The sequence below is a fragment of the Trematomus bernacchii genome, unplaced genomic scaffold (assembly GCF_902827165.1).
Source record: "Trematomus bernacchii unplaced genomic scaffold, fTreBer1.1, whole genome shotgun sequence".
NCBI classification, from domain to species: domain Eukaryota; kingdom Metazoa; phylum Chordata; class Actinopteri; order Perciformes; family Nototheniidae; genus Trematomus; species Trematomus bernacchii.
This window is the reverse complement of record NW_022988098.1, coordinates 5,588,030-5,614,016: the sequence shown is the minus strand read 5'-3', so window position 1 is coordinate 5,614,016 and position 25,987 is coordinate 5,588,030. Positions and strand designations below refer to the sequence as shown.

Below are 25,987 nucleotides of genomic sequence, written 5' to 3'. Positions count from 1 at the left end.
GCTCAGTTCTTTCTTGACTGCTGTCCATCTGGCTTTGCCCTAATGTGTAAAACACACTCAGGAGGGACAGAGCGACCCCTGGTGGATACAGCGTGGGTATACAACCTGCAAAACCATTCTCTCAAAGCAGCTTTTCAAAAAAGATAAGTCCAAGTGAAAGGAACCTGTGGCTGATTTTGTTTGTTTGATGGATCCTCACCGCAGTTACATTCATTCCCCTCGTTTTACTAGCTGACTCACTTTTCCCCCCACCTGTCATGCTTGTGTTTTATGTCTGACACAAAAGCATTTAACCAACAAGTTCTGATTTACGACGAGTCTGAAAGGTGTAATTTGCGGTTCCCGGTGGAAGTTTGGAGGAGAAAAAAAATGTGGGTGTCTCTTTGCTGTCAAATCATGCTGGGCCCAGGAGGAGCTGTGATCATTTGCATCCCCCGCTCTGACACCCGCAGGTTCAGACTGTTATACCTGTGGTGAAGAGAGGAGGTGGCAGAACACATAGACACCTCCCCCTCTCCCTCACCCCGCACCATGAGTCATCAGAGCACATATATGTGTAAAAAAACATGGCCTGCGCTCCCAAGATTTTATTCAGATGCTGGTTCCTAAAGAGAGAAGGTAAAACAGCTTTTAAATATGCTGCCCCTTCTGCTTGGAATAATATACAGAAGGAGCTGAAACTCTCAGATTTGATCACTATGGGGGAACTCAAGTCCATCTTAAAGGACAGAGAACAAGAATCTATTGGTCGATGTGATTCCTCGTATAACCCATCATTGAAGTTGTTTTAATTTGTGCCAGTTTTTAACGATTTATAATAGTTTCTTGTATTTGCATATTGACTGGTTGATGTGCCATTTCATTTGTGTTTTACGACCGCTGTATTTGTCTGCCTGTATTGTCTGTGTTTTATCTGTTGTAACTTTGTTCATGCTGCCCTTCTTGGCCAGGTCGCTCTTGAAGAAGAGATTGTAATCTCAATGAGACTTTTTACCTGGTTAAATAAAGGATACAGTATATATAGAGTCTGTCTGACAGGACTAAGTGAACGGCAGTAGAAGCAAGGGAGTACATTAGTTGCTCGTAAAAAAAGATCTGATGGCACTAGCAGGCAGGCCATTGTCAGGTATTTCATTGGCCTCCCCAGGGTGTCTCCAATCAGGTGCGGTTAAGGTGGTGTTTATTCCCAGGTACCTCCGTCTGCCCCCGTCCGACGCCAGGAGTCTGCGTCTGCTGATAAGGCCGAGACAGGGACTCAAGGTTAATACCAACAGTCTGGGAGACTTTTGCTTCAGGGTGAAGTTGTGCAAGAGAAACTTTATTCCTGTTTGTCCGGTGGAAAAGCAAAGTAAGTGTCTGCTTTACCCGAAAGCCTTGTGAACTTGTTTATGGGGCAGGAGCACTTACGATACGATAATACTTTATTGTCAGATTCAGAGTCTGAAATGTTTCTCGCATCACAGCAGCTCAGTTTGGAACATCAACAAGGACAAATATTAAAGACTAAATACAAGAGGAACAAACCTTAGCAAAACATCACCATCACTGAAGAGAAACATGCTCAAGACCCTCTCGTACATTTGACCTAAGCTTTAGCTCTGTATTCAATTTGAGGATTGACTGGTGCACAAAAGAATGCTTCAGTATGACCTTATGGAATCTCGGGACCCTGTATCTCCGATTTGATGGGAACAATTCATATTCACTGTTCAGTACATGGTTGGGGTCAGAGGTAAAGTTGTATGTTATTATGATTCATAGAGTCTCAATAAATCATCCAAGAATGATGAAATAAAAAGTGTTGTTTCTCTTTGGAAACTAAATGTCAGTGCTCCATAAAGCGCCTATTCTCTGCCGTCTAAAAACAGCGCAGACAGAGTGGTTCTTTAAGGTCATACCCTGCTTGACCCTGAGTCATCATACGCCTTGGTGTGAGCAGTGAGCTGAGCAGTGACTGGCCAAGGACGTTTGTCCCCGTCCTCCTCGCTGCGTCCCATCCATGGCCCTCTGTTCAGCACTTTGACCTCTGCTAAATGCCAGGTCACTAAAACTCCGATTATGTGTGAGAGGGCTGCAGAATAATAACTCTGACCCACCTTAAGGTTGTCTTCCAACTTTCAGAGACATGTATGTGATGTACCGCAGGGAAATGTTGACATTAAAGGCTTTAATTTTCCACCCGAGTGAGTTTAGGGATTTTTTATTTTGGTTCTGAGCCGGGCTAGATGTGCAGATAGGGGAGAGGGAAGAGACGCTCCGGGAGCAGCTGTGGAAACAGAAGATAGCGAGTGAGGAAGTGAAAGGGATTTGGTGTGCAGCTCTGCAGAGATGGAAGTTTTCATTTCCTCGGGATAGCTCAGGCTGTTTGAACAGGTGGGCCAGCCCCCCGGGGTCGTAAAACGCTTCGGCCCCTTCTCATGTTGTCCAGTTAGTGCTCTCTCCAGGTGGCGTCGCATTCTTCAGCCTCTGGAGCACAGAGCTTTCTTCCCTGGAGAGCTCCAAGGATTACTCGAAATATCTAGTAGTGGATTGACGGAAAAACCAACAGCAATTTGTTGTCAATTGATTCATTTTTAGTCATTTTTGATGCCAAAATGGCGGAAAATGCAGATTTGAGCCTTTTAGATTATTGAGTTGTACTTCCTTTCTCTGTTTTATAGCATATCAAAGTTAATTTATTTTGGTTTTGGACTGACTAAACAAGACATTTAAGGACATCACCTTCACATTTGAGAAGCTGGAATAGATATTTTTCACAATTTCCTGACATTTTATAGTCCATACCATAAAATAAATGGAAGTTATTCATGCCAATATGGAAAAAGATGCTGTTTTCAAGCTCTCAAATATGGAGATATCATGCTTTTCTCTGTTAAATATCATATAAAAGTTAATTTCTTTGGGTTTTACAGTGACAAGCAAGACATTTAAAGACATCATCTTGGATATTACAAACCATGATGGAAATGTTAGACATTTTACAGTCCAAACAATGAAATTGAAATCTGTAAAGTAATTTGGACGTTAATCCAAAAAAAAATAATCATTAGTTTCAGCCGTACTCCCAAACAGACTCTGCACTAATGCTTTTTCAGTCTCCCTCCTGTCATTTGCTGCTGTTACTGCTCCGAGCAGCTGGGCTAAGAGACATGGAATTGCTTGTTAGAGGGGGAGAGCTTCTGAACACGCTGATTACAGAGGGTGAGGGGTGAGGGGGGGGGGAGCCGTGTGCTTTGGTACATGTATTGTGTGTTTTCCCCGGGGCCATGGATGCACCCAGACTGAGTCATGCTAGACTGGCTCCATGGCTCCGGCTCCCTGAGCGCCTTTCCCCCTTTTCCGCCCTACCTCTCCTCCCACTGCTGACACAACCAGCTGGGCTCCCGAAACATCCCAACACACACACACACACACACACACACACACACACACACACACACACACACACACACACACACACACACACACACACACACACACACACACACACACACACACACACACACACACACACACACACACACACACACACACACACACACACACACACACACACACACACACACACACACACACACTGGTAGGAGGACAGAAGGAGTGATGAAACACCAGGAGCAGTAAGGGCGGGCGGTTAGAGGGCCCACATTGAGATTGATGGCATTCTGTAGGATCTAGCAGGTAAACACCAGTGTGACCCCCCCCCCCCTCCTCCCCCACACACACTTGGATACGGCACACTTGTTGAAGCCATTTCCACAAATTCTCCAGAAAAGTCACCCGCCCCCTCCCCACTCTCACTTTACCAGACACTTTGTCTCCTTGTTTATATTTTTCTCTTCCACTTCCTTTCCCTTATCCCTCTGCTCGTTTCATTTTTCTTTTCCGTGCTGAACATCTGTGGAAGTCATTACAGCTTCTCTGTTTAACATGTACGCGACATGAAAGCAGAGCAGAAAAGCCTCGAGGCTCCTTTGCTGCTCTGCCTCAGTGGGTTCACTCCCAGACTTCACCAGTAGGTGGCGATATGGCTCTTCAGAAGCTCCCTCAGAACTCTCTTTGATAAATTACCTCTCTACCTTGTCCTCGTTTGATCCCACTTCTCTTCAGCAAAACAGCCTTGTTACTGCTTTGTCTGATTTGTTTTAAAGACAACTCCTAGATGTCTCTGAACTATTTGTTTTGGGCTGCTTTTAATGAAATATGAATATGCTTTAATGATTTAAAGGATATTCTCACTCTGTATTGGGAAATGTTCACACTTTATAGGAAGGGAGGACTGTTTTGGCTCAGGGGTTAATGCCCTGCTGACCAATCAGACGGTCAGTGGTTCAATCCCATCTCCTAACCCCAACTCTCAAGTAACATAAATGAATGAATACATAACGTGTCATTTAGTGTAACATAGTCTCATGGATGGATTACTTAACAGGCCCACCAGGCTGGCCCAGGGGCTCAGAATATCAGGTGCTTGGCCTTCAACTACAAATGTTACTCAATGAGACAAGTACCAACCAGAAGGACTGTAAAATGACAACAGAGAAACATAACACAACAACAATGGATACAAAGCAGCTTCAGAAAGACCCATGAGATTCAAGTGGGCAAAACAACCACAAAGAGACGCAAAATGAAAAAAACTGCCAACAGATGCGTAACAAACAAAGAGCCACAATACAACTAAACATTTCTAGACAACTAAAGTCTGAGTGTCTTGCTCCTATGTCTGTGCCCAGGAGCCAATCGTCTCATAATCCGTCCCCATGCATGTTCTGCAGTTCTGACGATTATACAAGAAATCCAGCCAGTTCACTAAATGGCAACCTTTTCCTTTCTCGCTGCCTGTGAAGGGTCTGACCTTGTTGATGTAACCCCGAGGTGGACATCTCCTCCACTCCCTCTCAAATGACATGACCTCTCTGTCACATGAGAGAGGATGAAGTGATCGCCGCTCTGAGGGTTGTTGCGTCGGCGCTGTGCTGAACTCTCAGTGGCCTCACGTGTCTCTCTGTGAGTGTTGTTCACTTGTTATGTATGTTTTGCATGGGCAGGCTGTTTGTTGTGTCCCCATCGGTGCTGGAATGTGAGTGAAAGTGCATGCCAGAGAGCCGAAGCGTGTGTGTGTTTGTTTGTGTGTGTCACCAGTGGTGATGGATTCTACAATCCAAATCTCAGCTCTGGCAGAGGACGGCGGCTCGGGGCGGATTTGTGATGTAATCGCGAGTTAATCTCCGCCCTGTTGCTTGCTGATCAGCCCCTCAGGGTAGTCAACCCAAATGTGTAAACCTCACCCAACAAACACACACACACACACACACACACACACACACACACTCTCCTTATATCTGCAGTCCTTCAACCTCCAATCCCAATCTAAACCAATAATCGTATTACCAAAGCGAGCGCACAAAGGAGAACAAAAGCTTCGGTTCACCTGAACCCCTCGTACTCATTACACATCAAGAGCAGCATTAGAGCCCGCTGGACGGAGAAAATCACTTTCTCTGCCCGGCTCAGGTTGCCTTACATGACTTAGTGTGTAGCTGAGCAGCTTAGAACAGAGCCGACACTAAGGACCAATATCGGATGGACTGACCATTTCACTTCATTCCCGAAATAGGAAAAAATATATAAGAAAACACAGAAATTATAATTTTTTGGGCTAATTGTGTGGTATTTCAGTATCTGATTTCTTTCCCTGTTGATTAGAAAATGATTATGAATGGAGTGGAGAGGGTGTTGTGACCTTAGAGCACATGTGTCAAACTCAAGGCCCGGGGGACAAATCAGGCCCTTGGTGGATTTAATTTCGGCCCGCAGGATAATCTCTAATTACTATTCGATCTGGCCCGCCGGTATATTGCACGCACACCTTCACTCCATCCTGAGGGTCTCCTCAGCTCAGAGCCTGACCCCAAACATTGATGAACTTGCACCCAAGATGAGATGCCAAGTATCTGGCTTGAACTAGCATCACAGAGCAGCAAACTGAGTTTACATGGATGTTTCCTTCTGCACTTTCTTTCTTGCGACAACAGGGCATGTTTGGTTTTTTCTTTGAGGGAAATAGTTTTTTTGAAGCTGTTGTTGGCCTGTGGGAAAATGTAATCATAAGAAAATGACTCCGGAAAAGCTGCAGATAGAGCCATAAGAAATTAATGCAACTGATTATTTAATGTTTAATGTTGTTTTTATAGGCAACAATTTAAGCTTTGTTAGTTCCAGGTTTAATATGTGCAATAAATTAATTTCAATACGTTTTGCAATAAACATTGAACCAGTCTGGCCCTCGACTAGTACCGATTATTTTATTTTGGCCCACTGTGTATTTGAGAGACACCCCTGCCTTAGAGGGTTATTCGAGTTGGCACAATAATTAATCTTTTAATATTTAACCAACCATTTCAGCCTAATTTGATTCTACACTCTGATGAAGACACATGTCCTCGAGAGAGAAATCTTTAACAATGAAACGTTGCTCCCTTCAAGAGAGCCCTTGACACTTTTTGGATGCGGGTTGCCATGGCGACGGCCAGAAGCAGGTTGTGTTTCCTTGGCGACCCAGGTCTTGCCCAGCATGTGCTTCATTGTTAGCTGATACTGCCTGTCTCTTCATACCAATCACACACACACAAGGTTTTCTTTCACCAAGGTCAAGATCATTGTCCGTTTCAAGTCTGCATTAGTCCGAACCCTCCTAACCTTTTCTGCTCATTTCTCAGTTTCTTTACCTTGATCGTTTTTTTCCGAGACTGTCTGTCTGTCTCTTTGAGCGATCCTGTGGTTAGTTGATGGTTTCTCCTGCTGCCCTGTTTCTTCCATTAGGAGCCTCCGTGTGTTGAGGCGAAGGTGAAATGACAGCATCAAAGCAGAGGGGTTAGTGGGACACCATGTCAACCTGTGGCTCTCAATTAGGGGCCGGGGGACATATTACCCAGGGACGGATAATGACAGTCCACTGGGACCTGGGCGGGGGAAGTGGGAAGAGACATGTGGGGTCATAAATCCAATCCACTTTCCTGCTTTTATGCATTGCTTGGTTTTGATTAGGGTTAGGGTTTTTGTTGAGGCTTCTATACTAGCTTCCTGGCAAATATTTAATACATTCTTAGTTAAATTGCATGTATTTATTTGTGAATAAATGCCAGTTTCCTGTGACAATGAGTAAGTGCTTACACTCGAAGAATTTAAGTACGTTTCAGTGCTTTCGTTGTCTTTAAAGCTGTGTGAAAGGATTGTTCTCCCTGACAGTTGTAGAGAAAACACTCAAGAAAGGCGACAACTTCATACTTTTTTCTGAGTTGCAATACCTGTACTTAGAACATCAGAATAAAGAGTAGTCCAATACAAGCGCTGATTCCCCAAGATCAAAATCTGTGTGCAACACTGCATTGAACTCAGTGAGATCATTTGTATGTGGGCAATATTAAGCCAGAGACTAATGTGACTCCACTGCCTGAATAAATATCTGAAACATGATTGTAATATTGGCCTTAACAGTGTAACTGTATTTACTATGTACTGTAACAGCCGATTATCTGATCTGCTTAATTTGGTCTGATCGTCTGTTTTGATGTAAACAAATATTAGCAAAAGATCCCATCTATTAAACCCAGAAAGAGAGGGTAAATGTTGGTATTTACAAGCCCTTATTTCTAAGTTTTGCACTTTAAAGGAATTTCATCTGTAATGTTCTGAATATTCAAAGGCGGTCAGCTGTTGGTCGTTTATCTGGATGTTTCCATTGATAACTTTATTGTCAAGTACACGATCAACAATTAGGTTTTTTCTCATGCCAATACTCTATGATAGAATACGTCTCGCTGGCTTGAATCCCCAACAGTTAATCAGCCAGTGCCTCCTGTTGACAATTGTCTTCTTAACTTTTGGGTTTTGTATTCAGTTTTGATCTCCAGGTTTGTTGGTGTTACTCAGAAGCCCCTCTCTGAGCGATCTGCTGTCTGCAGCTGTTCCCTCCAGCTGGCAGCACAGCCAGCCGTGACTGTCACCTCCGTACCTCTACCTCTCAGCAGCAGAAATCAATCTTTTTTTCCCTTGGCTGAGGGACATCCACTAGCCCGGAAGCAGTCTGAATAATAGTGTATTAGCTGAGAGAGGTAGATAAGAAAGTAGTCAGTGATGGTGGACTGAGGAAGGAGTGCTTTGTAGTGAAAAGCTTTGACAGAGATAGATGGGACTAAAGGAGCTCTGAGTGAGAGCCTCAGTGGAAAGGAAATCTGACTTCCTTCTGGCAGGATTGGATAGTGCAAACAGCATCATGTTCGACTGCATGGGTGAAATATTCGTTTGATTAATATTTGCTTAAGAGTTCTGTTTGGTATATTTAAGTTGGACTGTGCTACGCTCTAGTTACCAATTAACTTTTTTTTACGTGACCATACATATGGGGACATTTGACCATAACATCCCTAAAACCCCATTTCTACAAAAATTCAAAATAAAGAAAAGTATAAATACGTAATATATGGCAAACTACAGTGTATTATATTTTAAAGTGGAGGGCTGTGCCATGACTCTTCATCTAGCATCACCTGCATGTCAAACTTGTTTTACTTATTCACACATTCTTGATGGATTACCTTAAAATGTTGTATTCAACGATATTCAAAATATCAGATTTATAGACCTTCTGTTAGAAATGTGTCTGCTATGTACCATTTTATTGGAAAACTGTGAACTAAAATCCCAATGACACCTTGGAAAGTTCTTGAAATCCAAGTGTGCTTGAACATATTTTTTGTCAAAACAAAACTTATTTTATTCAATACCGGGTAATGAAATAAAGTTAGACAATGTTTTGAATTGCCGTGTTTGATTAGTGTTGTCCTGGCTGCTCTTGTAGCGGAAGGTCTTTTTATGACCCGTACTGCATATTCATCCTGACACCGTGGACTGTCGTGCAGTAGCCAGCTGCTCTGCTTCTCTTATTGTTATGTGAAGTTTTTGAAACCCAGAGAGTAGGAGTCACCTGCTGGTGAGGGGCTGCCCTGTTGGTGGAGGACCTCTCACCTCGGGGCGTCCCCCATGTCCCCCGGCAGGCTGTCCGTGTCACTGCCTGACTGACAGGTACAAAGTAACCACTGTGTGCTCTGAGGTCCTCACCTCACCCCTGTCACTCAGCTGTCCCCGGACAAAGCCCGACTGTCCCTCCCTCTCGACCTGCTGCTTTGTCTCCTTATTGAATTACAGAACAAGTTGGTCCTGTGCACTCTCTGAGTAATTGAAAACATGTGATTAAAAAAAGTCAGGGATGTGCACCACTGAACGTGACTCCATCCAACAGGAGCACCGGTCAAATGGAGCCTGTGAAAGATGATATCGGCATGTGGCATCCTCATTATGAGGACTTAAACGTCCCCTTTGTAGGTGTTAAGACCGGAGCCAGGACTTTTGAAGTTATTGAAGGGATTGTGCCAACCACAAGATGAAGTCATGTTCCACCAGGCGGCTGCAGACAGAGCGTAGCCTTTTAAGGAGCCTCCTCACTCTTGGCCTTGTCAGGGAGTCTGCTCGGATACAGAAAGGCTGTTATACCTCTTCTTACATGCTTTGCTGAGTGTACGGATTTGAAAAAGGTCTACAAAGTCCAGTAACTCTCTTTTGTAATATTGGTATTTATGTTGGATTTTCTGGAATACCTTTATTCTTTATAAAGTATCCTTACCTGCAAGTCCCAAACTAAACTAAACTACAGATGCTGGTTTAGTTTTAAGTGCCAAAACAATATTTTTAGGATTTCTTAACACTCAGTTGGTTCATTCCTGTCTTCACAAGATTTTCGCAAAAATGTTCCACAGTAACTGAGCTTTTCTTACACCTTCTTTATACCATTGCACATTCAGCATTTAAAGCCTGTGACGTCAGTACCACTTCAAAGACACGTCCTTGGAAAGTGGGACAAAGGCTAGGTATCCGATTAATGGCGCGCGGGGGGGAAGAAGAAGTTTCATTGCTATTATTTCACATATCTATATCTGTCTGCAGTGGCCCCCTTCCGTCATGAAGTAAAACCCCACAGGCAACTTTGTCGAGGTACAGACACACACTCAGGAGAAAGGCAGGCAAGGTGCATAATTGTTGCTTTCGGGGGGTGTTGGGCTCATGAATGTGTGCTCTGTTCTCATTACTACCCTTGATTACCTTAATCCTCCGTCTGAACTCAGGCTTGTCACATGCACCAAGGGATCTGAGAGGTCAAAGATCAAACCATCCCCCTCTGCTCGCTCCTAAAATCACTGTTTCCTCATTAAACCAAAGCCTTCTCTCTATCCTCCCTTTCTCACTCCCTTTTCTCTGCATTAGCACCCCCAGTCGCTGCTCCCTCCATCCACCATTTCCCTGTCTGTTGCTCTTTTTGTCTTTTTCCTCTTGCTTTCCTCGAGAGGAGATAGTTCTCTATCGTTTCCTTAATGGACTGGGTACTCTTAGCTTCACCGGAGCATTGTGCTCTGTAAAGGCAGCATTCGCAGGGGTACTTTAGCGCAAATGAAGTTGGAGCGAGATGCAAATTACAGGCTTGGGTTCCTTAAAAGTATGCTTCTATTCTGCTCTTGTTCCATTTGGAAAGAAATGGGGTGTGAAGTGGGGGGAGATCGGATGCTGAGTTTTCAATTATTGTTATTTTCAACCAAACACACTCCTTCTGAAGATGTGTTGGTGGATACGGTACTCGACAAATTATATTTGGGTAAATTATGCTCAAGGCATCAAAGGCGAAACCTGCACTTTGCGCCATTTTCCAATTCCCAGTTTGATGTGAAATAAATTGAACCCACTGACTGAATCAGAAATGGTTTCAGCCTGCGCCTCGTATTGACATTCGTATTTTGTTATTGTCCTGGCAGCCACATGTTCCATCATAATTGGAGCACATAATGTTTTTCATTTTACCAAAACGTACATGCTAAACAAAATGCTTCATTATGAACTACTGAGACATACCCCTACTTATTTACTTTGCCGTTCATATTTCCCTTGCTATTCAAAACTCTTTGCATGGCATTAGTACCCTTTCTGAATAACATGATGGCACACTAAATGCTGCCATTTGCATTCTAAGAGCCACTTTACACAATCATGTCAGTGCATCTATTGACATATGCAATCACTAATTCATTTTCCATTTTGGCTAATAGCATTAGTAATTCCTTGGTTAAAAGCCCCACTGTTTGGGATAATCATCGGATCAGTAGTGAGAACGGGAACATTGTACACACTTGGATTTCCTGGGAGTTGATAATTAAATTTACTTGGGGCAAATCTTGTTTGTATTGTCATGAGCAGATGTGTCATGGGAAGCATTAGAGTGGAGTTTATTGGCCAAATCTAATTCAGTACAGACTGCTAATGACTGTTTACATAATCAGTCATTCAAACATACAAAACTGGCCTGCTTCTACGGCAATTATGCATATTTACAGCTTACAAGTTCACAGGGAAAACAGTCATTTTGACAATGTGCCCATCCTGAAAAAGAATGTATCTCACAATCTGAAATTGGTTATTTTCTTATCAGAACAATGCAATCTTACCACAATCGTTTAAACCCAACCCCAGGGCTATATGGGAAGTATAAGAGCAAGGACAGATAAGCTGAAGCCACCATATCAGTGCTGAATGTGCTGCTCAAAGACAATTTAACTTTGAAACTGCCAGTAGCAGAGAAAACGAATTCTGTGGTTTGTCTAATCGGGAAGGTCAGCCTTCATCGTCAAACCAGATTGTCTTTGGTATCCTGTGGGATTTCTCGGTTAATGATGATGGCCCATGTACAACTTGTCATTTCACACCTCTTAAAAATCAGGAATGATTAAAAAGACAGTGTTCATCTACAACACAATGTGGCTTCCAATATTTGGATATTAAAAAGCATGGAAATTAAATGGTGTGAACAATTTCTCTGCCAAGGGAACACGTAAAACAAAAAAAATGGCTAAAAGCTCTTACATCTTAATCTCTTTGTGTAGAGGTTTTTCAGCCATGTATGAAGTTGTCAGTCATAGTAATGTTTAGAATAAGTCTGAGCCACTGGAGCATGACCTGTCTGAAGAGGAGTGGACGTCTCGCTTTCAAATTACTGACTGGCTCGGTAAAAAACAACAGGGAGGCTGTGAATCGTCCCTTACTGCCCATAAGGCCTTTGAGGTCATTGACTCGACCTGACTTATGGGCCACGGGGGTCGCGTAGAAAAGAGATTTACCGACTGGTCAAGACATCCAGTTAGCATTGCTAGCAATTTCATCAATTGCCATGAAGTGCTAAAGACTTGAACTCGTGTAAAAATAGCCTCCAGGGTGGTGGGCCCATTCATCACAGCTGACTTTTGTGCAGTTAAACAGGGCTTTCCGTCTGTGTATTGAGACATTTGAGTGATGTCAACCAACATGTCAGTCAGTTACCTCTCGATGAACCCAGCTCTCACTCAGGTTTTCATTTAGAAGAGCGCTGTAATGTAATGAGACTGAAGGCTGAACATAGACCTCTGGGCTATAACTCACTTTTCAGAACCTTTCACTCACACAGGTTGACAGATCTCCACTACAGGGACTAAACTAAATATACTGTAAGGTGTAGACGTTGTCGAGGGGACTGCCATTTCCAGTTATGTCCTTGCTTTTGGGAGACCTTCCAAATGTCAGCCCTGCACAGAGGGTTATACTTAGCTCCTTCTTCAGTATAACCAGGAGTGTCAATGGCTGTGGGGAATGGGAACACATTGTCTACCTTCATGTAATAGTCCCTCATGAATGTGATCTGTGTGTCCCATCTTGACTCATCTGTTCCCACAGAACTGGTCTTTAGATGCGTCCTCCATATCTGTGCAGTTCGCTCTTCTCTTGTCAGTTCTGGTTGTATTGAATGGTTGAAAATGTTGAAAGTAGTCCAAAAAAAAACAGACATAACCAGGTGTTTGAATAACTTGTTAATCACTGGATTAGCCTTCCCCCTATTCGTGTCTCTAGTTCTGATCCCCCAATCAATTCCTGCTTCAGATGCACCGACACTTATATTGGATATCGATGAAATACCCTAATTGAATGGGGTATTGCCGACAATGGGCCAATTTGGGAATTGGATCCCACTATATTAGTAAATACCAATTCAAGGCATTTCAATCTAAATCGAAGTTGTTGTTAATGTGTTTTACAAAGCAAGGAAATTTTTTTTTTTTTGTCTAGCTTCATTCTGCCATATACATAAAAGAATGATCCCAGTCACTTCCACACATTGATTATACACAGGTATCAAACTGGTACTCTTGGAAATGTCCAGTTAAGTTACTGGGAATGTAAAATGACTTCATTTCTATAACTTTTATTTCCGTTGTATTCACCTATTCACACACATTTGCCTAACATCTAGAAAAGTGGGTGTCTTGCTCAGAGACAGACAGCGGGGAGGAATAACTGATCAAAACGCCAACCCTTCGCCCATTGGACAAACTTTCCCTGCTGCCACTCAACCACAGCTATAAATTAGTTGTTGGTTCAACTCTCGACTGACAAATACAACTTTAATGCTGTCAAAAATGTGAATATGTCAACTCCATTCTCAAGCTTTTGGCACTCTTTTGTGAAAGTTTTCTGATTACCTTCATACAGTCTCAGTCCAGAGCCATTTCACTTTGTGTGCTCACCTCTGCTTACTGTATTATCAGTGTGTGCACCCACGCTTCCTCACTCTGAAACCAGTGTATCTGGAGGCTTTCTCTGGTGACTCTGGCTGCCGAAGTGCTGGAGCAGCCGTGAGCGATGAAGGCTCAGGGAATTAGCTGGTGACAGGAACCTTGTGTGGACTCCAGCGTTGGCAGAGGAGTGGAAGAGTGGACTCAAATCCTCTGTACAGGAGAGGGGGTGAAATATGAACTCCTTTTAATACCCCGTTTAATAACTGTGTTGACAAGCTCCATGAGTTACCTTCTGCAGGAATGTCGTGGCATTTGGATAATGAGCTGTAAATACTCTTTTATTATACCTTGCCATCAAACAGTGGTGGGGAGGTTTTTATAGTAGCAAAGGTTAGGTGGTAATTTTACTCGTTATTATGGAGCTAACTACAGGTCTCTTACAAGTGACGGTGGGCTGAAAGGAACCAGGCCAAAATAATTATTGCAAGAGCTTGTCTGTCTACACCAGGACCAATTAATTTACACTTCAACTCATCCTGCCCATGCCTTCATCTTCTTGGCACCATTACCGGCTCATTTAGAAAGCCAGAAAGCTGTCGTCCATACTCCTTTGAGGATGATGTTTGTTTTTACCAGAAAAACCTGACAGAATTTTCGGTTTTGGAAAGTGGTTATGTTCCCACAACTTGGCAGTGGGAGAGAGGTCCCAGTCTCATGAACACACAAGAAAACTGATAATTACTTTTGCGTCATGTTTTTGCCACAACAAATGCTTGAATCGGTTTTTTCCCCAAGTCCCAAAAAAATCAAGATCATTTTATTTTGTATGTGTGTATTTTGCTGTCAGGCTTTTGATAATGGGAAAGCTTGAATACAAGGAAACCGGTTTACATCTTCTGTTAACCAAATCCAAATTCCAAAAATGCCCATTGTCATACATTAGGGTTAGAGTGTGAAATGAGCATTATCACAGCATTTTTAATCATCATATCAGTCTTGTTAACATCTCCTCATACGAAGTAATTACACTGAAGCGATAGTGATGGCGTTATTAGTTGTTTGAGTCTCCAATTAAACTGTTTCGGTGGCTGTCGCTCTGCTGGCGGGGCTCCCTGTTGGCACTGGATCTGGCTCGCAGAGTAAATAGGAGTACAAAGCTGACAGCTGTCTGATAAATTATGCACAGCCCAGTGTTTCAGTGGTGGATACACACACACACTCGCACCCACAAAACTCACTGATCCTCGCATGCTCGGGCCCCAGCGGTACAGTTGAGAGGGGCTGGGGACTCATTAAACTCCTCCACACATGTAGTTTCTGACTCTGCCCCGTTCCCTCCTCTGTGGCTTCTGTGTGTGTCTCACGTCTCGTGTGTTTGTCTTTTTCACACCTATTTTTTTTTTTTACATCCTTTGTGTAAGCTCTTGTTCCCTCTTGTCGCTCCGGTTCGTGAATCTGGTATCTCCATTAGCACGGTGGCATGGTAGCTCCCTTCTCCTCTCATATCCTCTACAGATTAGACGGATGATAGCAGGGCTCAAAGCTAACCATATGAAGGGAGACTAAGATGTGGCCAAGATCGCTTTAGGAGTCCTTCTAATCCCCGTCTATGGAGCACCTGTTGTACCATTGCCTGAGAAAATTCATGCTATTGAGAAAAGTTGTCAGAGAAAAAGGTCTCTATTTTAGCAGTATAATATCATCTTCTTGTAGTTCTGGTCTTAAGCATACTTTACTTGGTACTACTTTAAAATTAAAATAAACTTTTGTATGTTGTATACGTTTTACCTTATGGCTTTAGTTTTGCACTTCCATAAAGTTGAGGTACTTGCAAAAGGATACACTTAAAGATGACGGTCAAATTCAAAGCAGCAGATGTCCAAATATACATGTCTGCAAAGGAGGCTGTGTTCTTTGCTTGGTTTGTCCGTCTGTGAGCAGGATTGCTTGGTGGCAGGTTGTAGTATGGGCTTATCAAATTTCATGCAGATTCAAAATCACAGGTTGGATGTGTTTATGTTTCAAGATAGATAAAGATTATGTGAAAATGCCCAACTAGGAAAATTCATGTTTAGGCCCCCGGAAATCAGGACAGTACCTCAGAAAAAGATATCGACATGTTGTTTAAAAGCTACAAGCAATTAAATACATCGTACGTTGTTCATAGCATCAATAAAGTTTTCATACTAAGATTCAGAAACTCATCAGCACACCCAAGATGGAAGAACGACCCCCCATCTCCGGAAATGGGACCATCTGAAGTGCATTTTAATTGCTGGAGGTGTGCTCTCTCCTAGTGCCATTCAAGGTTGCTTGTGATCTGTAGTTTTTGTAAAGCTCCAAAGATGTTGGATCCCATATTCCCCGAATAAATCCTCCTTACTAGGCTTTAGAGAACTCCTGTCATCTCGGAAAAAGGAAAATGTAACTCTCTCTGCCCAGCATTTGTGGTTTCACCCCACAGAAGTATGATCCATTAAGGACAGTGGAAATGTCTTCTTTTTATTTCAGACCCCAAGTAACATCAAATCAAATCAAATCAAATCAGGTTTTATTTATAAAGCACATTTAAAAGCGATTTTTGGTCGAGCCAAAGTGCTGTACATGTAATAAAAACACATTACTACAAATCACAATAAACGACAATAAATTACAACAGATATATCTTAAAAACAAAATAAAAATAAAACACACGGAAAAGTCAGGAGTTGTGCTCCGCTCTAACTAGAAAGCCAGAGAGAAGAAGTGTGTTTTTAGTTTAGATTTAAAAACCCCTAGGGTCTGGGCCGACCTCACATGGAGGGGCAGAGTGTTCCAGAGCCTAGGGCCAGCTGCTGCGAAGGCTCGGTGCCCTCGGGTTTTGAGCCTGGTCTTGGGCACTACCAGCAGCAGCTGGTCAGCAGACCTTAAAGCTCTGGCTGGGGTGTAGCGCTGGGGGAGTTCAGCTATATAGGCCGGAGCCAGCCCATTTAGTGCTTTAAAAACAAATTAAAGGATTTTAAAATCAATTCTGAACTGAACTGGAAGCCAGTGTATTGAGGCCAGAATAGGGGTGATGTGGTCACGCTTTTTGTGGCCAGTCAGCAAACGTGCAGCAGCGTTTTGGACTAGCTGTAAGCGTTTAATTGAGGCCTGGTCCATACCCACATACAGAGCGTTACAATAGTCCAGTCTCGAGGTTACAAAGGCGTTAATATGACTTAACAATATATAATATAACATGACTTAAGAGTGACGTTAATCCAGCCTCTGCTGATGTACAGAACAATGACAGTTTATACAAGAAACAAGCCACACTCAAACATTCCCCTCATGGATTCACAATATGTATTCAATTTGGTCTTCCCCCGTCCTGTCTATCATTCCCAGTCTCCCCCCCCCCCCCCCCCTCCTCTCCCATCCTGCCGTCTGGACAGTGCATTAGAATCGTGTGAGAGGATCTGGACGTCATCCCTTTTCCATATGTTATCACTATCAGCCATCAGTGTCCTGTTTCTTCACATGTTGCCACGTTGTCACCTTCTGCAGACTTTGTCTCCACACCCTGTTAAGTCCACCTTTTAAAGAAATTCTTTCTCCATTTTGAACACGGAGATCTCCATTCCCACGATGTAGAGATAAATGGCTTGGCATTTGGATGAAATGTCGAGGTCAGGTTACGTTAATTTCAGTCGATCTGCAGCGACTCCATCATGTGGACTGAAGACAATCGGGGTCATGTATATGCAATTACTCCTCAGACACACACTGTAAATATTCAGAAAGTCAAGAAAAAAGTTCTGGGGAATGCACTTATTATTCTTCTTCAAATCCAACCATCATAAAATGATAAATGAGATTCAACGCATTCATTTGTTAGATAAACAGGTGCCGATAGGTCTGTATTGTCGGTCTTCGAACAAAGCCAGGCTAGTTGTATCTTCTGTGTCCAGGCTTTATAAGTCAGTTATTTAGTTTGTAAGCATATTTCCCAAGATGTAAAACTATTCCGTTAGTCGTGGAAAGGCATTTGAAAGGCGCGGACCTCCACTAGGGCCAATCCACTCCAAAATGAAATAGATTATTCTGTGGCCCATGCTACAGCCCTCCACTAAGTTTCATGTAAATCGGTCCTGTGGTTTTTCTGTGATCTTGCTGAAAAACATAGTATCCAAACCGGAAAAAAACCATGAGATAATATTTATAAATGCTGGTTGCAGCTTCTCATATGTGAGAACTTTCACTTTTCACAATTTTACATCATAATTGATTAAATATGGATTATTGGTTGTAGAAAATAAACCATTTCAAATATTTTTTGAGTAGACAACTAACCAAAATAGATAATGAAACTAGTAATTACTTGCTGCCAATATGACAACTGTGACATTTCCTTCGAGAAGCCATATTCTTTTTGGTCCATTTTTAACTAATGTGAGGTGAATAAAAAGCTCAGAGGGTGGGAAGACGATGCATTACACAGTTTTAAACCACATAGGGATGTTGAACGCTGCAGCCATCGCCACCTGATCCCACTGTGGCTCTAGTTAAAGCAATGTCCCAGTGGGACGCTGAAACAACACCAGGCGGCCTCTATGAATATGAATGATCCAACCATGCAAAGATCAAATGCCCAGGATCCAAGCACCACATTGCTAATTGGTACGGGATGTGGTAACCTCTAGACCTCCTGTGGCTGTGAAAAACAAACACAAATGTCGACGTTTATAATAACAAATAGCATGACACTATTATCGTTTGGTCTCCGACACTGTGTCATCGTCTAGACCAGTAATGAATAAAAGCTGAAGTGTGTGTGTGTATATGCTGATAACGCATACACCAAACCACAGGGATGGAGAAAAAAGGTTTTGTCACCAGTGAGGGCAAGACATTTAATCAGTACCGACAAAATTCAATCTCTAAACACAATGACGGCCGAAACTCTGTGGTTGAACAGGTCCTCAGTTGACTTCTCCGCTCCATATTTTCAAGCTGCTCATTATTCATTAACACGTTTTTTTCTGCAACCACTACCAGGTTGTTCATATCAGAGCACTGTCTGCGTTTTGGCTTTGTGAATGGGATAATCTCAGTGTGAAAGAAAGATTAGGCGGGCAAGAGCGCCGGCTGAAACTCTCCACTGATCCCAGCCCCGGGCAGCAACAGTGCAGCGAATGTGAGCGTAGAATTAGTTTTTCATGCCCATCCGGATAAAAGTTTAAGCCTAGAATCCAGACGAGCAAAGCCTGCAGTAATTATGAGTGATTGTTAAGTTCACACAGATACCTTCACAGTTTACCCTCAGGCAATATTTTGTTCACTATCTTTTTCTGCCTGAAGGATCCCTCTTTTTCGTTTTTCTTAGTTGGTCCAGTATTCTGTGTGGTTATGGGAAAGAGATGAGAATGTATTTGAAGACAGTCTTTGGGTAATTGCTGTTGGACAGAATACAAACAGAGATTACATGAGAAAGTGGAATCTCATTATCCAAAGTGTTTTTATGTAAATTTGAAAATTGGGGAAGCTGAAAAGAAAACTCTGATTAAGTAAAATACCAAAACTTTGCTTGAGGCAGGAGTTTGATTTGCCGATACATAAATGATGGCAACCAGTGTATGAGATTTTTACAAAATAACTGTGTTTGTAGACTCATCAAACTCAGGACTATTGTAGTTTATTTTAAAGTTTCCATCTTTGCATAGTGTTACATATTGGCATTTCATTAGTTGACATCAGCTTTCATTCTGCTTTGTGTTTCTGATGTTTATTTATTCTGTGGCATTTGAGGAAATTATCATAGAATTTGCTTTGACATTTGACTGGAAACCTTCGAGCTGCGCTATTATTGCGTCTGTCTTGGAGAAGCGCAGGAAGTGTGGAGCTGCTGATAGATAGGGATCAGTGGACACATCTGGCAGGGGGAAACACCACTATCACCAGCAGGCAGGGTTTCTCCCTCATGACCAACCCCCCCCCCCCCCCCCCCCCCCCCCCCCCCCCCCCCCCCCCTCCCCCCTGCTATGAAATCCATCCAGGTATGTGGCTTAGCACCAGAATGGACTTAATTGAACCAATCCTTTTGTATTTCGCAACGATAGTAAGATTGAATCGGGAGGCGGTGAGGTTTAAATACACTCTGGCTGCGTCTCCTGCCTGGGAAAGCTTGCCGTTTCTGACCCTTAAAACCAACAAATTGTAGCCAGCAACAACATTTGTTGCCCTTCTTGCCTCTAATGGACATTTGTGTTTGGTTGGCTTTGAGCAAACAGAGAGACAGATGCCAAGTCAGGCTTATAAAACCATACTCTACAACAAGAACCCAGAGAACTGTACTGTATGACACTGCTCATAAGACTGTCCTCTGGGTAGGAGTCTGTATGGTTGCAATGGAGAGCGCCAACATAAATATGTATCTGGTTTATTTGTTTTCCCTGGCTTTGGGTCTGTGTATTTGGAAAGACTTACATGAGGAAAGAATGCTCAGTGTCTCTTGCCGCTGGATTAGTAAACCAGAGGTCACCAAGTGCTAATTTAACTGGGGCACGGAAAGGGTATGTTGCAACAAAGCTGCAGACGGAGCATGGATTTGGACGACTAAATCATGGATATTTAGCGGTTAAAGGAATAATTCCCCTCCAAAGTCACAATATGTGACACCAATGACTCTTCCTGTGTTACCTCGAATTCTTGAAGCAAATGTTTTGGAACGCTCCAAGATGAATACAACATTTTAAAATGGAAACCGTTCAGTTGGTAGAGCTACCATGTACTGGGGCTTGGTTATAACAATAATTATCTTATGATAAAAATAACCATTAACAATCTTTCACAACACGTCACGTATAATCCAAGTCTCATGTATACAGTCTTATGATCTCTACTTACCAAACGCATGCGTTCTTACCAAAACCTTACTTTTCAAATCACTTCTGCATTATAATATTACTGTTTGTACATACAATCTGCACTTGCACTCTGTTAATACTCTGTTAATATTCTGTCAATACTTACATCTGTATATTGTAGTTTTTATCTTCATTCAATGCTCCCTGTATTGTCAGTATTTATAATATGCACCTTGTTTTTATTTATATATAGCACATCTTGCATTTCTGGTTGGATACTAACTGCATTTCATTGGCTTGTACCTGTACTTTGCACAATGACAATAAAGTTGAATCTAATCTAATAAACAATCTTAACCTCGGGGAGCAAGCTACTTGCCCTTCTGTAAAAGTCTTAATGTGGAAGAGTTTTAAAATAGTAACAGCTAAAGCAAATAGTAAGGTTTTATTGAAAATGCATGTGAGAATTATTTAAAATGTTGTGATGTGGTGCTCATTGATAGACAAATATTATTCCTTAAATACATTTCATAGATTAATGTCTTTTTGACACTCTTTGGATTTCAGTTTAAAAGTATTGTGTTCTTTTTAAGCTTCAAGAAAACAGGTGATGATACATTGATATACAAATGGTCTTTTTGGGGGCGAAGTATTCCTTAAATACATTGTCATAAATCCATGTCTTCTTGTCACTCCCTTGATTTCAAATTAAAGGTCTGGAACTGTTACCAAACAAGATTTTGGGGCCACATGGGAGACTCAACTTGTTTTTTGCACAATAGACCTAATGATGCTTATTAATTAATAAGTCTTCATCACAACCCCGTTGGCAAACCCCATTCATGAGTGGGCCCCTCATGAATAATCAATGAGGGAGCCACTTAATAAACATGAGGGGGTGTATATTAGGCGCGCTGTGGCAGTGGCCTCCCGTAAGCTCAGCAGAAAGCTGGAGAGCGTCGGAGAGGGAGGGAGCATGTGAGGCGAGGAGGTGGGGGGGGGGAGTGTTTGAGAGAGACGAGGCTGAGCGGGGAGAGATAGAGCCACAAGCTGGGGGGAAGTCAAGGGAGTCAGTTCAGACAGGAGAAGAAGAAGAAGATTTCTGCTCTGTTCCCGTCCCGAGGGGCTGGAGGGGGGGTCTGGATGGTGTGATCTGCTCCACCATGGGATGCAGCCTCTGTGCCCTGCAGAAGCCTGAGGAGCAATACAAACTACTCTATGAAGTCTTTCAGGTACTGTGAGCGGACCTTTTCAGGAAGAGTTTTTCACACTCTTTTTATCAGAATTCCTTTATTTGTCCTGCAACAAGATTCAAGGCTTTTATTGTCATGTGTACATAGTGGAGATATGTCAATGGAAATCTTAGGTCACAGGCTCCTCCAACAGTGCAACACAATAAAACAGATACAATTGTTAAAATAGTGCAAGTAAATACAAATAAACAGTAACATTTAGTAATAAAAGACCGCAAGACTGCAGATTCATTCTAAAGAGTAGACTTAAGTTGGCACACGCTATTAATAATAAAAACACAATATGTAAAAAAAAAAAACAGATAAGTAAACCATGGTTAAAAAAAGCTAGGTAGCAGTATAGTTTAAAAAAATGACTATATTAAAATATAGAAGTAGCTGGTACTGCTTACAGATTGAAAAAAGTATATATCTTGTTGGTTGTTTTATTGCACTTTCTCAGTTTTAGTATTTTATTGTGACTTTGCTACGTTTTTGTCTCTGTGGTCAGTTGAGTGGAGTTGCTGCAAGAGTGCAGATTAATTCTTAAAAGAGTAAACTTAAGTTGGCACACGCTATTAATAATAAAAACACAATATGTGAAACTAAATAACAGATAAGTAAAAAAACTAGGTAGCAGTATAGTTTTAAAAAATGACTATATTAAAATAGAAGTAGCTGGCACTGCTTACAGATTGAAAAATAAATTGAAAGCAAAATATTCTGAATTGCACATGTATATTTGTATATATTTGAGGTTGTTTTATTGCACTTTCTGCAGTTTTTTGGCAGTCAGTTTCAGTATTTTATTGTGACTTTGCTACGTTTGTGTGGTCAGTTGAGTGGAGTTGTGTGGAGCTTCTTCTCCTGCAGCTGAGCAGCCTGAACTCTGGCCATGGGGTCAGCGGGAGGTGGCTGCTTAGAGGAGGAGGTGGGGGGTGGGGGGGGGGGTGACGAAGAGGTGACAGCTCACTCAATGTGCCTGCTAGTGTGTGTGCCGATCACTGCCCACCTCCTCATTGTCAACTGAATGCTGACTCTGAGATTTTTCCGGCTTTAACCCCTGTTTGACTTTTACTAAAGTTTATATTTAACACTCCGGTGCTTGTTTAGCACTTTTTTTGACACCAAAGAAAATAGAGCGGGCGTGTTGAAGATGCATCATTAACACGCGGGAGGAATGTTTTCACAAAGGCAATAACAGAACTGGTTATGTGAAACAATACTTGGGTAGATCACTAGTTAATGCTTAAACAGTTAATGGATTAGTTGATTAATCGATATTTAACAAGAAAAAATTACAAAAACATCTTATTCAAGTTCCTCAAATGTGAAGACTTGTCTTTGTTTAATGTAAATTGAATATCTTGAATTATGGTTTTGAAAGACAAAACCGTAATCTCAAGACTTAAACAGGGACTTTTTAATAGTAATTGACATAGAATATTTGAATGGATGATGAAAATGATAATTCGTTGCACCATTTCCTGAAATTCCAAATACATTCTTGGCTAAGGATGTTTGAATTTGCATTTGGAAAAGATAAATAAACCCTAGTTGTTTTCTAAGGTTTGATTTTGATGGACTTGTGTTGAAAAAAATCAAATGCAACTCTTCCTTAAGCCTATTTCCCTAGACATTGTTAAAAATGTCAAAGCAAGGAACCATCTTCGTCTGTTTCTTCTCTGCCGTCAGGTGAACTCGGCATGAACCCACCTTCTCCCGCTATATTCTCAAAATGGATTGTAGTTTGCAAAAAAAAGAACATGTTTGATATTGAATTCTTAATGAAACTCGAATTATCATATATTCTGTCAGTAGAAAGAAACGTGGGTATATCACTTGCTGTGATGCCCCAGAAAAAAAACCTACAGTATGTTTCCATTCTCTGTTCCTTGGCGTCTTTGTTGCGCCGTCAACTTTAATTGAGACGGCTCACTCCGAGCACTGGTTTATTTATCTGAGAGCGTTTGGATTCAAGTGGCAGTCCAATCTAATGACTGAAAAACATCCTAACGGCAGACAATGTAAGACTCTGACAGTCTGTTGCACATCTTTTGAGGACCGGGTTTCTATACCATGCTCTAATCTGTTTTTTTGTTCCTCGCTCTTTTCATCCATAATGGACGCCGGCCAAGTGTTATCTTTCAATCACGCCAAATTACATCTCCATTTACTGCACAGGGTGCCGGGTGGCTGCATTAAATGAACGTAATGATAAAGCTCTCTGTCTCTGTGGATCTCGCTCATTATTCTCCCTACCGTCAGGGGAAGATAATGGGAGAATACTGACATTGTGCCTGAGAATAGTTGGGCTTTTATCAGGTCCAAACACTAAAAGGTTTTTGCTTGTCTCCAAAAAGAGGGGTGTTAGTAGTTAGTAGTGAAGTGACATACGAAGTGAATTATGGGTGCTGATATTGGGGTCAGAAAGCCCTCCACTCCTCAAACCCCCAACAGACCAATAATAAAAGCAAAAACATGGTGTATGGAAGAGAGCTGTCACTTGTTTTGTTCTGCTGTCACGGTGTCATTGCTGCTGTCAGTTCTCTTGGATTGGCAGGCTGTTCCTCCTCTTCTCTCCGTATCACAGCAGTCTTTCATTTTGTCAGTTACTACATCTGCCACCGAGGCTCTGTAGAGAGAGTCTAACATGACAAGTCATTTGTCACGTTGCTGCCCTGAGACGAGTCAAGCATCACCCGGCCCGAAACGACAGCTGAGATATAGCAGATCATTTCTGATGCACGGTGAATGTATATTGTTTTCGTAAAAAGTTAAGCATAGTGATGCTTTTGGAAGTCAATGGAGGAATTAAACCCAACATTTTACCCAAATCTTGGATGGGAAGCTTTTTCTTTTCCTTGTTGCCTGGTTTGGTTTCTACCATGGCAGCCTTTTCATTTTGGCTGCAGCTAAAAGATAAATTCACCATCCAACAATCTGGCAAATATTTTCTTGAGTAATGAATGAATCATCTATAAAATCACAAAATAGTGAAAAACTAAATTTCCAACAGAACTGACGTGATGGCTTCAGATGTCTTATTTTGTCTTACTAACAGAAAATACTAGCAAATGAAAACCTTGGAAAAAAAAGAAGTTCGCTTGATAAGGTACCAAAAGTAAAAGGGCACAGAGTGGAGACCTCCACCAACACGGTTTTCAAATAGGAAACATAGTGTGTGTATGCCCCCTGTGTTTCAGATCCCCTCAAAAAATGAATGGGTTCTTTCTTGGCCCATGCTCCACCCTTCCACCAAATTTCCTGAAATGTTACTGTAATCCTTCTGACAAACCGACTCATAAAGCAAAGAACCAATGACCCAACAACCCAACTGAAAACATATTATTAAAGGTGGGGTAGGTAATTCACTTCAGAAACACTTTTTGTTATATTCCATGGAATGCTCTTAACATCCCGATAGCAATGAATATATTAAATGCTTTGACAATAAATACATAAAAAAATGTGGAAGCCGTGGTGCTGTACAAAGCACGACCAATCATTTTAGCCGGCCCGGCTAAAATAACTGGATGGCCTACCTGCCTGTCAGCCTTCCATCTCGCGCACAAACTTATCTCGTGCCCTCATTGGTCATGTGCGCGTTCGTGTGTGTTGGAGGAAGTCTGAAGGAAGGGGCAGATTTGTTCCGGTTGTGTACTTTCAAATTCTAGCGCACTCCAGCTGGTTTCTCCGTTCTTACCTACCCTTCCTTTAAATGATATAATAATTAATCGAATAATGAATAATGTATGAATTGTTTTTTATTCAACTTGTCAATTTATCGACCAATCATCTGTCTATCCTTTTGTAATTTGATAGCCAATGTTTCTTCTACTGTGGCAAACTACAACTGAAAGGTATATACATGTAGAGCAAAGGTTCCCCTCTTGACAGCTGCTCTGGTTGGGAAGTCTTTAAAACTCATCAGGCAGCCCTGTAGCCCTGAAGCTTGAAAATTTGACTCACATTAGACTTGAAAGCAAAACCTTGATCATTTATGACCTGGATGAGTTCTTAGGGATCATCTTGCAAATGTAATTATTTGCCTTTACCACAAAGAGTGACTGAATTACAGTAAAATATAAGAAATCTTAATAGTTTGTCTACTTATCCAGAATGATGAGAACTGGCGAGTTCTTCAATGATCTATGTAGGACCGGAAACATTATAGAGCAGAAGCAAATAGTCCAACTCTTTGACACTCTTTGTTTAATCATTACATATGTCTGACTGCATTCATAATGTACAACTACTAGCACGGGTTAATGATGACAAA

General features: G+C 41.9%; 1 protein-coding gene across 3 annotated transcripts in view; it reads left to right on the top strand.

Annotated features, from left to right (window-relative positions):
- Window positions 1-25,987, top strand: part of pdzrn3b (PDZ domain containing RING finger 3b) — a 101,787-nt gene that overhangs the window by 55,841 nt on the left and 19,959 nt on the right. Inside the window, exon 1 of one of the 3 annotated variants that reach the window (XM_034121765.1) lies at window positions 21,488-21,705. The exons of the other annotated variants lie outside the window; for them this stretch is intronic. Coding sequence (XP_033977656.1) covers window positions 21,637-21,705 — 69 coding nt within the window. The 5' untranslated portion in view covers window positions 21,488-21,636. Of the gene's footprint in view, window positions 1-21,487; window positions 21,706-25,987 lie in introns of those variants that run through there. 3 annotated transcript variants of the gene reach the window in all.